Below are 15,962 nucleotides of genomic sequence, written 5' to 3' on the forward strand. Positions count from 1 at the left end.
ACCCTATACAGCTTGCTATGAGCCAGAACCGACTAGGCGGCACTGAACAACTCCACTGTGGATGTGAAGTACAACCTCAGAACCACAGTTCATAGAGCGAACTATGAAGGTAGCTTCTATTGACAATAAATACAGCTCACAGCCAACATCTTTATCTCTACATCTATGTATACCTCTCTTATGGGAGAAAGAGGAGGCTTTCTGCTCTCGCAAAGATTTATAACTTCGGAAACCCTATACAGGGTTGCTATGAGTTGGGACTGACTCAAATGACACCTAACAACAACATCTGGAGCTGTCTGAACAAAAGACACCAGGGAAAGACAAATCAAAGCTGTTGGAGGGTCCTAACCAGACTCTCCTCTCTGGTTCTGAACACTGGACCCCTCCTGACCCTTTCTCCTCCCGGTTTCTGTCCACTTCCTCCCACTGGTAGACCCTGGGGAGGGCTGACTGAGCCCCCGTCCCTGTGGAGCACACAGCCTAGTCCAGGCAGCAGACCAAAAAAGGGTGACACAGTGCTTCAGTGCTCAACTGACAGCCAAAATGTCACAGGTTCAAGCCCATCAATGATTCTTTGGGATACAAGACCTGGAGACCTGCTCCTGGAAAGTTTACAGCCTAGGGACCCAAGGAGGGTTATGCTGTCACATGGCATTGCTGTGACTGAGAATTGATCTGAGGACACCGGACAACATCACAACATCTATTAGGTTGTTGATAAGTGCTGTTGAGGCAGTTCCAACTCATAGTGACCCTACATAGGGTTTCCAAGGACCATTGAAACAATAAAGCCAAACCTGCTGCCTTCAAGTTGCTTCCTATAGAACAAAGTAGAACTTTACAGAAGCAGCCTGCTACAGGTTTCTTTCCTGGAGCAGATGGTGGGTTTGAACCGCTGAACATTCAGTAAGATCAAGTGTGGGTAAGGTAAGGGCAGGTGGGACAGCCCCTGTCACTGAAACATGAGCCACACCTGCAACTGAGTGTGGGGAGAATGTTCTGGCAAGAGGAATGGGGACCCTGAAAGGCCTTAAGATAGGTCTTAAGAGAGGCAGGTGCAGCTTGGAGCCACAGGCAGAGGAGAGGGGGCCGGGCTTCTCCACTCACACCCTGTGTGCTGAAGGGGAGGCATTTGGATTTCATCTGGATGTTCGTTCAGAAAGCAATGGAAACAGGAAGAAGTTTGTTCCACGCTGTTGATTGCACCTTAGGTGAACAAGAACAGGCCTTCCTCTGGAACCGGGAACCGTGTTTAATTACTTTTCTTCCCACCAGCTCTACATACAATGACTTTCTTTAACTTTTTATTGTGAACTGAGTGATAGTTTACATGGAGAACATCGGCTTTAACCATCGTTTCATTGCAATGATTACAATCTCCTCCGTGCATCATCATTTTTTTTTGGAGGTAGGGTCTATGTGCAATTTTTAACCGCAGTCCACATGCCCGCAGCAATGTTCTGCGATGAGTTTTGGAGACCAGGTGCACGACTTGAACTTTTTCCTAAAGCTGGATTACCTGCCCAGGTTACTAGTTCATTTTACCACCTACACCTGGGAATGTTGCCCTGGGCAGTAAAGAGCCCAAGTCAGAACAACTCCCTCCTGCCTACCCCCACCACAAAACAGTGCTCCAGGGGCCCTGGGAATGTAGGTCTCTGAGAAAGGTTCAGCGGGTTCTGATGTACCAATCTTCGAAATAAGAGCATTTTTGTTGTTGCCTGCATGTGTGTGTGTGTGTATGTGTGTGTGCATGGCTTGGCTCAGATAAGCCAGGACTGGAGGCGTGGACTCCTCATCTATAAAACTAGGAGTCAGTTGTGCTTCAGGAGTGTGGTAAACTGGGTCTTGGGCCGGCCTGGAGGACAGGTGGACATTACTGCCCACCGCAGTGGGTCTCACATGGAGTCAGACACATGGTGGGGCTCCTAGAGTCAAGAAGGTTCCCTGGGTTAGAGACATTGGAGTTCAGGTGTGAGAAGAGAGAGCAGCAGAGAACAGGACACTGACTCACAGAATGGCAGCTGTCATATCGGGACAATGAGTAGAATTCTCATTGAGAACAACCCCTCCAAAAAAAGTGGCCATTGACTCACTCTGACCCAAGATGACCTCATGTGTGTCAGAGAAGAACTGTGCTCCTCAGAGTTTCTGTGGCTGGTGTTTTTGTTTGTTATTGTTTTTCCAAAGTACACAGCCAGGCCTTTCTTCCAAGGTACCTTCTAATTGAACTTGAACGCCAAATTATTCAGTTAACTGCTGAGCTCATTTATCATTTGCATACCCGGAGACTCCAGACTTCTGACTCCAGTACCAGGCCGGTCACTCAGCTATGTGCTTTCCCCGAACCAAATCCTCTACCTCATCTTTCTCCCAAGGAGAAACTGGTGGGTTTGAACTGCCAACCTTGAGGTTTCAGCCCAACCTTGATCCCATAGTGCCATCCATCAGGACTGCCAGCCAAGCAAAACTGTCTTTCTTGCTCATTAAGCACTTATTTCCAGGAGGAGTTAATAACTGCTCTCCTAGGGAGCTACCTGCAAGAGGCCCTGGTGGAGGTCTCTTCCCACTTCAGAGTCTTTGTCCTCTGTGCTGAGGCCGGCACACAGCTGTTGTTTGCTGCCACTAACTTGGCCCCAACTCATGGTGGCCCAGCGCACAATGGACCCAAACACGGCCTGGTCCTGCTCCTTCCCTATGATGAGTTGCTGATGGGACTCTAGGGATCCACAGAGTTTTCACTGGCTGATCATCAGCAGTAGATTGCCAGATCTTTCTTCCTGGTCTCTTAGTCTGGACACTCCACTGAAACCTGTTCAGCGTCATGGCTACACAGGAGATGCCCTGGTCAGGGATGGCATGCAGGCTCCCACTGTTGTGCCTGGTCCTGTACGATCTCACAGTTGCTACACTTGAGCCCATTACTGCAGCCACTACTGATCCATCTCGCTGAGGGTCTTCCTCTTTTTCGCTGACCCTCTGTGTCTTCTCTAGGGACTGGTCCTTCCTGGTAACACATCCCAAGTATGAAAGACGAAGTCTGGCCATCCTGCTTGTAAGGAGCATTCTGGTTAAACTTCTTCCAACACAGATTTGCTGGTTCTTTTTGGCAGGTCATGGTACTTTCGATATTCTTCTTCCACACCGTATGTAACTCAAATGCTTCAATTCTCCCACATGGAAGACGAGAATTCGACCCAAGCCACCACTGCCTCATCTGGCTCAGAGTCCGACTCCGTAAAAGTGTGCTGAGTGAACCTGCTGGGTCTGCTGTCCCTCCCTGGCCTCAGTTTCCCCACTGGTAAATGGGAGGGAAGGAGCCCTGTTGGCGCAGTGGTTATAACACTGGGCAGCGAACTGAAAGGTCACCAGTTCAAACCCAACAGCCGTGCAGAGGGAGAAAGAGATGGCAGTTGGCTGCCATAAAGATGATGCCTTGGAAGCCATATAGGGCAGTTCTACTCTCATATGGGGTCGCTATGAGTGATAATGGACTTGATGCAGCAGATAAGAGAGCGTTAGTGAGCTGCTCTGTGTCCCAGCCTTGATCAGCCCCTTGAGAAATTCAATGCTTGTCACTCATCCTTACCTGGTCTTTATGCAAGCAACCCTGGTGGCACAATTATTAAGCACTCAGCTGTTCACCCAACGGTCGGCGGTTTAAACCCACCAGCTGCTCCACAGGTTATGGTATTGGAGAATACTAAAAGTGCCATGGACTGCCAAAAGAACCAATAGATCCGTTTTGGAAGAAGTGCAGCCAGAGTGCTCCTTGGAAGCCAAGATGGCCAAACTTCGTCTCTCATACTTCGAACATATAGTCAGGACGGATCAGTTGCTGAAAAGGATATCATGTTTAGTAAGGTGGAGGGTCAAAGGAAAAGATGAAGACCCCCAGTGAGATGGATTGGCAAAGTGACAGCATCAATGGGCTCAAGCATGGCAACAATTGTGAGGTTGGCCCAGGATCGGGCAGTGTTTCACTCTGTTGTACACAGGGTCGTTATGAGTCGGTACTGACTCAGTGGCACCTCACAACAACAACAAGCTCACAGGAGAAAGATGTGGTAGTCTGCTTCTGTAAGGATTGTTGTCATTGCTAAAAGCTATCGAGTCAGTTCCAACTCACAGCAAGCCCGTGTACCACAGAACAGAACACTCGTGCTCCTACGCCATCCTCACACTCGTTCAGTCGCTATGTCTGAGCTCACTGTTGCAGCCATCTTATTAAGGGTCTCCTTTTTGTTTTTTGCTGACCCCCTACTGGTGTTGTTAGGTGCCATCGAGTTGGGACCGACCCATAGCGACCTTATGCACAGTACAACGAAACACTGCCCGATCCTGGGCCAACTTCACTACTGTTGCCACGGCACTGCAGAATAATGCACTGGACCACAAGGTCCATTTAAACTGCAAGGTCAGAGGTTCAAACCCACCAGCCATTCCTCAGAAGCCCTACATAGAGTTGCTATGAGTTAGAATTGACTCACCAGCACTTAACAATTACTTTACCAAGCAGGATGTCCTTCTCCAGGGACTGGTCCCTCTTGATAATATGTCTCTTCCCCAGTTGTATTTTGAGCATCTTCCAACCACAGAAGGGGCCCTGCTGATACAACGGGTTAAGCATTGGTCTACTAACCACAAAGTCAGCCGTTCAAACCTACCAGTTGCTCCTCGTAAGAAAGCCACAGCATAAAGGTTTACAGTGTCAGAAACACTAGCCAGCAGGACTCCTCTGTCCCATCAGGTGGTTGTCAGTTGGACGGAATGAGGTTGACGGCTGTGGGTAGGGTCTTAAAGCCTGTGGTAATGATCCCGTTGGGGAGGAGTTACCTTGATTATGACGATCAGGCAGGATGATTGGAGGGTGTGTCCTCTGTCAGTCTTTTTAGAGATATCCTATTGTTTTGAAGTGCCATCGAGTCAGATCCGATTCATAGTGACCCTGTGTAAGTTTTCTGAGGAGCAGCTGCTGGGTTTGAACTACTGAGCTTGTACTTAGCAGTCCGGGACTCCCTTTTGAAATAGGTTCTTGTTGTTAAGTGCTGTCAAGCAGGTTCCGACTCATAGAGACCCCATATAGGGTTTCCCAGGAGAGGCTGGTAGGCTTAATTTGCAGACCCTGTAGTTAGCAGTCCAGTGCTTACCCCACAGCGCCATACCAGAACTCCATAAAAGGAGTAAATTAAGCAAAGGAGAAGAAGAGATGAAGGGAGAGCGATGTGAAACCACATGGAGCAGACGCTTAAAGAGACAAGGCCAACAGACAGAGCCTCCCCTGAGAGACAGCTCCCCGAATTCGGATGTCTAGTCTCCTGAACTGAGAATAGCTTTCTGTGTGTCAAAACCCTCCATGTGTGATGTTCCTGTTAAAGCAGCTCTAAGGAACTAAGACACCTCCAAACATTTGGGGTTCCTGTTGCTGTTTAGTGCTGTCAAGCCGGTTCAGACTCATAGCGACCCTGTGGAGGGTTTCTGAGGAGCAGCTGGGGGGTTTGAACTGCCGACCTTTGTTTCACAGTCCAGGGCTGATCCTACACCAGAACCATAATAGGAGTCTTGGGATTTGTTGTTGTTGTTGTTGTTAAGTGCCATCAAGTCATGTCCGACTCATAGCGACCCTGTATAGGGTTTCCAAGGAGTAGCTGGTGAGCTTGAACCACCGACCTTGCAGTTCAGTCCAGTGCATTCACCCAGCATCACCCCAGACTCCTTAGGCTCACACACTTCAGCTGTGACAGGTGGTCACTTGGAAGGCACCTCCCCTAGAGGGCGTGGGGTCCAGGGCACAGAGTGGACAGAGGGTGGAGGATGAGGTGGCATTCCTGGCAGCCAGAGTGAGCAGCTGGGGCTGCCATCCTCCCACCTCCACCCACCCATGTTCTCATTTCTAACGCCAGGTCTTCAGCTGGCATCACTGATAAGCAGGTCACTGTCACAGTAAACAAAGGCTCCTGAGGTGAGGGGACTTAGGTCAGGGACCATGCAGGGGATGGTGGTGCTGAGACAGTCACCCCGCTGGCAGCTCCCCTCTGCATGGTCTGGGACCCCAGTCCAGGTAGGCCCCATGCCAAAGACCCCAGGCAGGTCCAGCCCAGTCACGGGGTGCTGTCACAGCTGAGACTAGGTCAGTCTAGCCAAGCTGGCCGGGCTCCTGCCCCAGGGCAGTCAGCCAGGCCTGCAGACTGGGCACTGGATAGGGCAGGTGGTGGGGCTCTGGCTGCTGGGCTGAGCCGAGCTCTCTGACCTACCTGGCACTCGGGACTCCACTGGTCCCTGTCTAGAGCCGGAGCCAGATCTGCCTGCACACACCTGGCTCAGAGGCATCGACATTGCAGGGCTGAGGGTGGACCTGCTGCTGGCCCTCAGGATGTGGAGCCCATGCAGGGGCATGCTGGGAAGAGGAAAGTGGAGGAGGGTCCCAGGCGGACACTGGGCAGACCCCACATGGGAAAGGTAGACCTGGCAGAGAAGAGGTGCCCTCAGGGGAGCCAACAGCACGCAGATGGCCAAGGGCAGGCCAGGCCAACGAACCCTTGGATGGCTGGTGTTGGTCACTGCCCGTTATTTTCACAGCCAGCTCCCAGGAGACCTGCCACCCGGCAGGGCCTTGGCAGCCACTGTGCACAAAGCTTCCATCACATGCCCTCCCCCCCCACCCCCACCCCGCCAACACACACACACATCCCACATCGTGTTTGGAGCCCACAGTCCCACAATGATGGAGCCTGGTCCCTCTTGCTAACTCCGTCCATCTCAACAAGCATGAACAAAGGCCTGCTTACCTTACATATAGCACTCCCTCCCACTTCTCAAGCTGCTAAGCCTGCCCTGGGCAGATGTGGGGCCTGGGCAGAGACGAGGGGGGGCAGCACAGATGTGGGGACCCTGGCTAGTTCCAGACCTGTGCTGCATCCCTTCTCAGGACTACAGGCCTCTCTCACCCTGGGTGGACTCAGTCTGGCTGGTGGATGGCGAGTTCATAGAATAGACAAAGGAGGAGGCTGTGTCCCTTCGTGGGTGCCCCTCATACGGGGGGGCGGGGCGCTCTGAAGGGTCTCAGATAGGGCTCCTCCATGGAGCTCCCTGAGGTTCTGGGGTGGGACTGAGGCCTCTAAGACCCTAACTCACAACACGGGAATGCTAACAAGGACTTTATAAATGGACATGTGGCATTTGGAGGGTCATTCAACGGCTAACTGAGGAGGGGATGGAAGGAACCACAGGACAGCCAAAAGCAGAGGCAGGCGGGGGGACAGGGGGGGCCTCCCTGGCAAGCCATGCTGTGTTTCTGTACTGATGCTCCCTGCCTGGTGCACAGCGGTTAACTCTGGCACCCGCCTGGAACAAGAGTTCTGAATAAGTTTCAATCACATTCCTGTCCCCTAGCAGTCTGGTGGGAGGGGCAGGTAGGGCTCACTGTCCTCAGTCCATCCCACAGCTCCCGGGATCAAGCATGGCTTGCTCAGGCATTAGGCTGGGTCTTACAGGCCTTCTCTAAGCTTTGCCGCCTGCTTGAAGGAGGCTGGCTGGTGGCGCTGTCTGAACAGGGGCTGAGCTCAGTGGGAATGTGGATCACTTGTTCCAGTCATCCAGAGTAGGCAACCCAGCCACGTGGCACCAGGCAGGACAGGCTTCCTGCGGGAGATGTCTTGTAGAGCAGGACTGAGCAGGGTCACTATCAGACCACTAAGTGCACTGTGTGTTTGGGTTCATCTTCCCAGCCAGTTCTCTTAACCTCCCTGCCCACCGATTCTTCATGACAAATTAGAGAGTGAGGTACTCATTTGAAAAGACCCCTGGGATGGAATAAGTAACTACCAAAAGGTTGGGGGTGCAAACCCACCTAGGGATGCTACAGAAGTAAGGTGTGAGTCTGCATTTCTAATCAACCAAAAAGATCCTTAGGAGCAGTTCTTTCTAACACGTGGGGTTGTGATGGGTCAAAATGGATTCGTGGGCCTTGGGTTTGGGTTCAGGTTTGGTACTTGTTTAACATTTGACTGTTCTCTAAGTGCTGGGAGGTTTGGGGCTTTGAGGCACCATGACCTTGAGGAACCTGTGTGGGTTGACAGCAGACATGGCAACAAAGATGATCCCAGAGACTGGTTCTGCTCAGGGAGCAGGAAGGCCCTAGAGGTCCATGGGTGGGAGAGGGAGGGGAGGGCGGCCTCCCCAGCTGTGTAGAGCTGAGACCCCTTTGACCTAAACCAGGGGGCGATGGGGAGGCCTGAGCCATCCGATTCTCTAGCTTCCTGCCAGGTGACTTTAGCTCAGCAGAGAGGTTCACAGGTCTCCCCAACTTGCAGGAATACGGCCTCTTTCCCCTTAACTGTATCTGCGCTCCGAAAGCTCCTCTTGGTTGGGGACGCCAGAGCTGATACCCCAGCATTTTGCCCTAGCCCAGGTGCCGGGCACACTGGGTGGGGGGCTCGTTGCTCTGTTCCTAGGTTCTGGTCAGCTAGCTCACCATCGCAGCTAAGGAGGGCACCGTTTAGCTTGGACTGCCTGGGTCAAACCCCGGCTCCATCCTCCGTAGTTTCGTAACCTTGCACAGAGGGCCCCTTCCCGAGCCGATGGCACCCCGCACTCCTGACATGGTGGCGTTTCCACGGGGCACTGCCAGGCCCGTGGCTGTGAAGGGGCTGCTCCACTTTAACAAAGCCTTTGAGGGAGGAGACAGCAGGGCCAGCCAGCCAGCTGGGGACAGATGGTTAAAGAAGTGCGAAGCTCAAGGTCACGCCGTTTGGGGTCCAGGTCCGCGGTGCCAGAGCCTGGCAGCAGACCCGCTGGGTTACCGAAGCTTCGCTGTCACCCTGTCATTAACGTCGCCAGAGGGGAGGCGTCTCTGAGTTCGCCAGGGACTGTGCAGCCTCGGCCAGGCGGAGAGGCGCCTGACCCGCGCGCACCGCCGCCTCCGCGTGTCTGTGCATCCGTCCATTCCGCGCACCCTGCCGCCCGCCCGCGTGCCCAGTCTACTTCCCCCGCGCTCCCTGCCGCGGGCCCGCGCACCCCGTCTCCTCCGCCTGCGCCCCCAAACACCCCATCCTTTCTGTGCCCCCCAAACCCCGTCCCCTCCCCCGCGTATCCCTTCCTTCCTGCGCCCCCAAACACCCCGTCCCCTCCCCCGCTCACCCTTTCCCTACTGCGTCCCCCAAAACAGTCTGTCTTCCCACCCACCCCGCGCATCCCGTCCTCTCTGCGTCACTCTGCCCCCCCATCCTCCGCTCGCGGGCCCGCGCACCCCGTCCTCCCGCGCTCCCGCCCGGCTGCCGCGTACGGGGTGACGCAGGCCCGCCCCCCGCCGCCGCACCCGGCCCCCACGGCCACCTCTAACGGTCCCGCGCCCGCGCCGCGCGTGCGCCCCGGTCCTGGCCGTGGGGACTGAGCGGGCGATGGAGCCGCTGAGCTCGCTGCTGTGGGTGAAGGCGCAGAGCTGCTCCGTGAGCCTGGAACCCGCGCGGGCGCGGCTGCGCTGGTGGAGGAGCCCGGGGCCCGCGGGCGCCCCTGGCGCGGGTGAGTGTCGCCGCGCTCGGAGGACGGGGGACTGGAGGTCCCTGGGGAAGGGGAGGTGAGGCCCTGGGGGGCTGGGGACTGAGAGGCCAAGGGAGAGTCCGGGGTCGCGGGGCTGGGGTGGGCTGGGGTGGGAGGGGGGCTGTGCAGGGCTCTCAACGGCAGCTGCTAAGGCAAGGTCCTGTCCGGCCGCCGAGGGTATTGCACTTTGGAGACTGGGGGTGACAAAGAGCGATCTGAACGAGGAGGGGAGGGGAGGAGACCTGGAGCTGTGAGCCTCGAAGCCCCTTCCCGAAGTGATCCCCTGGGCCTGGGACCTGATGATGGCAGCAGAGGAGGTCAGCAGCCGTGAAGGGTGACCTGCGCGGGGCTCTTGCCGACACGGGTCTGTAAATACCTGCAGCGTAGCCACTGGGACAGGCCTGAGAGGCTCTAAGGAGCCGGGACGTCTAAGGACAGGAGTGGTACCAGGACCCCAAGAGATGTCAGGTTGACCAGAAGACAGTGCTTCTCTGCGCCACTTGAGGGGGTGCTGTCGTGGGGTGAGGGTACCCCCTAAGTAGTTAGAGAAGGGATGTGCTGTGTGTGTGGCCAAGGCAGTTCTGGGTGGGGGAGGGCGTTCATTGTGATGCAACAGGCTGGAGGATGACCTTGAGGGTCCCCCAATGCTGAGAGGTGAAGTTTATGGAGTTCTCCTTTGCATGCAACCTACTCAATGGCAGTTAACAACAGCCCCTGACCTGCAGGGCGTGGGCCACTCACAGAGGCAGGGTGACCTGCAGAGGAAGTATCACCTGAGCTTGGGAAGGAGGGGGGCGTGCCAGGGGGGCAGGTGCAGATCTGTGTGGTTGTGCGGCATTATATTCATCTGATCTTTCCCAATTGTTTAATGAGTACCTATCGCAGACAGGCAGAGTGTTGGTGTGGTGCTATAGAATCGGCACTGGACTGCAAGGTCTGTGGTTCAAACCCACCAGCTGCTCCTGGGAAACCCTACTCAGGGTTGCTCTGAGTTGGAAGCAGCCAGCCAGCACTTATCAACAATTGGGGACTGCTGCAGTGGGGCATTTTTCATAAAATGGACATGGGGGGTGTACAGGCAGGAGAGGTTTGTTTAAAGGAAGTGGGCAGTGGCTAAGAGACTAAGAGACGGATATGGTAGGTAGTGGCAGATGGGAGATAGAGTTCCCAAAAGGAACAGTTAGTGCAGGCCCTAAGACTCCAGGGAGGAGAGGGCAGGCGCTAAGTGTGTCTCATCGGCTGGGATGGAGACTTCAGCTTTACTTGTGAGTGGACCAGCAGCCCTAGAGAGTTCTAACCACCCGGACATTTTAAAAGGACCACTGGCCACTGGCTAGACAGGAGAGGAGGGATGGTTAGGAGCGAGTGGGACGTGCTGGTTTACTGATACATGAGCAAAGATTCCAGGTTCAGTTCCCATGGAACTCAGCTTTCCCTGAGAGAGGGGGCCCCTCAGGGAAGCAGGGATTGGTTTGCATTTTTAATTACTGGGTGCGGCTTTGGTGGGGAGGATCAAGCAGCCTTGTGTGGCCTTTCCAATGTCAGGATATCTTTCAGGCTCTGCCTCATGTACTGTGGGTGGGGAGGTGGGCGCTGAGACTCTGCAAGTGGGCTGGAGAGGGTGGGAGGCAGAGCTGGGACTAGGGGTTGGCCCAGACTCCCGGCTCAGGCTTCTGATTTGCCAGCAAAGTTAGTTTCCTGCCCTGGGGCTCACTAAAAGAGTCACAGGGGACAGGGGTCAGTGAGTGCAGGTCTGAAGCTTCTTTCTATGGTCTTGGGACATCTTCTTGGGATAAACGTCATGCTCCAACATTGCCTTCACCTCAGCACCCTGCTCTGTTGAGTACCTGGAAGTAACCATGCCCCCACGGGAAACCGTGAATCTGCGCCCATCCTGAGGCCCGGCGGTTCTGAGATGTCCTTAGATCCTTTGGTTTAATGAGGACAACTGTCATATTTTGTGCTGGCAGTGAAGCTGGGGTTGGAAGATCAATGGATCCAAAGCCAGCCCTGGACTTGTCCCCGCTGGGCATCCTGCTTCCCTCAGGAGCCGAGAGGCCGTGTGGACGCTGGACAGCCCCCGTTCTGACTGGGTGCCAGAGGCAGGGAGCCGCGTACCATCTGTTTGTTCAGCCACCATTATGGCTTGTGGTCTCCACATTCTGGGCTTTGTGTTGGATCTTCTTTTCCCATCTCCTAACGCCCATGGCTGCCTGACAGCTTCCTGGGGATGGTCACTCATGCTGACTGGGCAGGTGTGCCTGTATGGGGGCATCCAGGGCCCCCCACCTGGCTGATCCCTTTGCACTTTCCGACACAATGTGAAAACTGCAGCACCGTGAGCTGCCAATGCTGAAATAAAGCCGCATCATCCCTTAGCTTTCCCTCTGTCACTGTGACCTCCCTAAAGAGCCAGGCCCCTAAGAGAGTGCATAATGTGTTCGTGAGGTCACCACGGCAGAATTGGAACCAGGCTGGGGCGTGGGGCTTAGGCAGGGAGGGTGCTGGCCCTGAGGTGCTGGGCTGGGCTTCCTGTCTGGGCCTGTCTGGCTTGGTTGGGCCTGGGGGGCAGGGAGTGGGGAGGACTGTGTTCCCACAGGCTCCCAGAGGTCCATGGGTGGTGTTTGGAGGAATTGAGAGAGGGATGAGTTCAGCTTGGACTAATGGGGCAAAGATACAGCTAGGGCACCCAGTGGGCCCAGAGTGCCTAGGTGTTGAGTGTGATCAGCCAAACTGCTTCACTGAATGCTCTCTAGGACTCTCATTGCTACATTTTCCATAGGGTTTGTAGGCTGTTATTCAAGATTATCAGGTCTTTCTGCCACTGTGTTTCAGGGGACTTTTGAACCTCCAACCTTGATGTTGGTGGCTGAGTGCTCAGCCATTGAGCCACTGGGGACCCTCCTCAGGGATCTCACCTGCTTTATGAGACCTGGAAGTGGTGGTTGGTGGCTGCAGGGAGAAGTTGTGGGAGGGGTGTGGGGGGATAGGGGACCTGCCATCCATTCCTCCTCACAGCTGCCAGACAGGGAAGGGTCCAGGCACCAACTAAGATGAAGAAGAGTTGACAGCTCCTTGGTGCAGTGTTCTGGACTTTGGTGAGGCGTTGGCCCCAAGAGCCTGTGAGGGAGCTAGGGCCCAGCTGGGCTGGCCTGGTTGGAAGTAGGGCAGACAGGAAACAGGAAGTCCCAGGGGAAAGCCTCTCAAAGTGGGACAAACAGCTGAACTTGAAAGTGACTTGAAATTGTAGCTGAATTATAGCCCGTTATATTCCGGCTATAATTCAGCTACAATTCAAGGGGCTTAAAGAGCTCTGGTTCTGCTCCCGTGAAGATTTACAGCCTCGGAAACCCTGTGTAGGGTCACTATGAGTCAGAACCGACTCCACGGTACTCAGCAACAAAGAGCTCTGGTAGCGTAGTGGTTACGAATTGGGCTGCGAACCTTAAGGTCAGCGGTTCGAAACTACCAGCTGCTCCGCGGGAGAAAGATGAGGCTTTCTACTCCCGTAAAGATTTACACCCTTGGAAACCCTGTACAGGGTCGCTATGGGTCGGAACCGACTCGACGGCACTTAACAACAACAACAACAGCGTAGTGGTTACGAATCGGGCTGCAAACTGCAAGGTCAGCAGTTCAAAACTACCAGCTGTTCTGCGGGAGAAAGATGAGGCTTTCTACTCCCATAAAGATTTACAGCCTTGGAAACCCTGTACAGAGTCGCAATGAGTTGGAACTCACTCCACGGCACATAACAACAACAAAGAGATACTGGATTTGTTCTTTTGGAGTTGGGCTGGAAGGGGTGTGTGTGTTTGGGGAGGGGTGCCCAAGGAGAGTGGGATGCTGGTGGTCAACAATGAGGAATATGGGGGAGGATGCTGGCTCCGGGGCTCCACCTTTGACAGGGAACCTCCCCTTCCCTCCACAGCCCCCTAAGGGAACCCTCCAAGGCTGGTGGGTTGCTCCCTGGCTGGCCTCTGCTGTGTTTATACTGGCGCTAGAACCTTCCCTGCATGGCAAAGCCTGGGCAAGTTGCAGATGCTTACAAATGTAAAAAATTAAAACAAAAAAGATGGTATTGTTATAGTCTAAAAGTGTATACAGCCATTTGTACAAATACACTGCAGTTACCACTGATGGCTTCCTTCAAGATGTGCAACTATTCCCAGCATCCTCTGCGGAATTGTTCCTAACTAATACTTTGCCTACCACAAGAATAATTCGTGTCAATTTAATAAAATCTAGAACACAAGAGCACAGCGGGGGAGGGGAGAGCCACCCTTAGTCTCACACTAAAAAGGAAACAGTTGTCATGGAGATGATGCCCACTCATGTCACCCCACCCCCACCCCTTGTATGTGTCAGAGTGGAACTGTATTCCAAAGGGTTTCCGGTGGCTGAGTTTTCAGAGGTAGGTCGCCAGACGTTTCATTTGAGTTCCTCTGGGTGAACTTGAACTGCCAACCTGCCAGCTAGCTGCAGATTACATTGACCGTTTCACTCCAGTCTCGCTCTGGTTGTTGTGAAGTGCTGTCGAGTCGGTTCTGACTCATAGCAACCCTGTAAAGGGTTTCTGAGAAGCAACTGGTGAGTTCGAACCGCCGACGTTGTGGTTCAAACTGACCATGCAGTCCAGTGCATTATCCTGCAGTACCACACCAAGACTCCTCTTAAGTAGTGATTAATATGTTGTGTTTGTGTAAATAAGGAGTTCTTGGTGTTGCAAATGGTTGAGCACTCAGTTGGTGGTTTGAACCTACCCAGAGGCACCTCAGAAGAAAGACCTGGCTATCTGCTTTTGAAAATAAAGTGAAAAATCTTGTCTAGTGTAGTGGTTGCGAATCGGGCTGTGAACCTCAAGGACAGCAGTTCGAAACTATCAGCTGCTCTGCGGGAGAAAGACGAGGCTTTCATGCTCACATAAAGATTTACAGCCTCGGAAACCCTGTACAGGGTCACTATGTGTTAGAACTGACTCGACGGCACATAACGACAACAACATGTGACAGAAGGAACACTGGTGATGCAGTAACACTAGATTGCTAACTGCAAGGTCGGTGGTTCAAGCCCACCAGCCGTTCCTTGGTATAAAGATGAGGCTTTCTGCTCCTGTAAAGATTTACGGCCTTGGAAACCCTGTGCAGGGTCGCTATGAGTCACAACCGACTTCACGGTACATAAGCACCATCACCAATGGGACACGGCTTATTCTGACCACACGGGATTACCATATGTGGTAGTCAAATCAGCATCAAGTCTCTGTTTTTATTTTGGTTTTGGTAAATGTAAACATACACGAAAAACTAGGAAAATAAATGGTGGAATGCCTTCTATATAATTGTTTACGTTTTTAAAACATGGATTCTAAAAGCTGATTTTACAGAGTTTGTTGTTAAGTGCCGGCGTGTCTGTTCCGACTCAGTATGGTTTCCCATGAGAGGCTGGTGGGTTTGAACTGCCAACCTTGCTGTTAGTGGTCCAGTGGTTACCCTACAGCACCACACCAGGACATACTTTACATATAGTGAAATGCACTTTAAGGGGAGCTGGATGAGCTCTGGGGACCCCCCCCCCCATCCAGGTACACAGCATCACCGCAAGCCTGAAGGATGTTACATCACATCTGCTAACCCGCTCACCTGCAGATGGACTTGGCCAGTGATGAGGTGTTGATCATTGGTATACACTTGTTCATTTTCAAGGGCACATGATTTCACTTCTCGGAGGTAAATACTTAGGCACGCATTCACGGGGCCATAATGAAAGCGTGGATTTTAAGACATGGCAGTGCCGTATTACAGGGGCTAATTGCACAAGCCTTATTCATTGACTGCGGATCATGGAAAGGGTCTCAAATTCAAAACCAGGTGTTGTTATGAATTGAGTTGCATGCCCCCCAAACGTATGCTGAAACCCCGAGCCCTGCACCTATGAGCGTGACCCTGTGTGGAAAAAAGGGTTTTCTTGTGTAGCATGAATGAGGTCTTGCTAGAGTGGGTGCATGTTAAACTGAATCCCCTCTGAATGGCGTCTTATGCAAAGAGGAAACAAATGTGGAAAGACACACATACTGGAACCAACTTTGGGAAGCACGTCTGCTGTGATGGGGTGGGTAACCCAACAACAAGGTAAGCACGGCTGACTTGTGCTTACTTAACAACACAGTTAACCATTTCACATTTCTTCACCACATCGGAAATCCTGCTCTGGGTCTGGCTGGAATCTCTCTCTCTCCCAACTCCACGAAGCTCCATTTCAGAGTTATAGAGTCCCTATCATGGATGGATGAAGGACCCAGTCAGCCAGGTAAGCACAGGCTGACATAGTCATCTGTATGGAACAGCGTCACGTGTTTTATATTGTTCACTCCAGATGAGTAACACAGGTAACTCTATGCTTACCTTGTTTACTGAGTAGCC

General features: G+C 53.3%; 1 protein-coding gene across 1 annotated transcript in view; it reads left to right on the forward strand.

Annotated features, from left to right (window-relative positions):
• The first annotated feature begins 9,401 nt into the window (after window positions 1–9,401).
• Window positions 9,402–15,962, forward strand: part of CERK (ceramide kinase) — a 66,817-nt gene continuing 60,256 nt past the window's right edge. The window contains exon 1 of the mRNA XM_006866886.1: window positions 9,402–9,522. Coding sequence (XP_006866948.1) covers window positions 9,402–9,522 — 121 coding nt within the window. The remainder of the gene's footprint in view (window positions 9,523–15,962) is intronic.

Source organism: Chrysochloris asiatica, unplaced genomic scaffold, assembly GCF_000296735.1.
Source record: "Chrysochloris asiatica unplaced genomic scaffold, ChrAsi1.0 scaffold00097, whole genome shotgun sequence".
NCBI classification, from domain to species: domain Eukaryota; kingdom Metazoa; phylum Chordata; class Mammalia; order Afrosoricida; family Chrysochloridae; genus Chrysochloris; species Chrysochloris asiatica.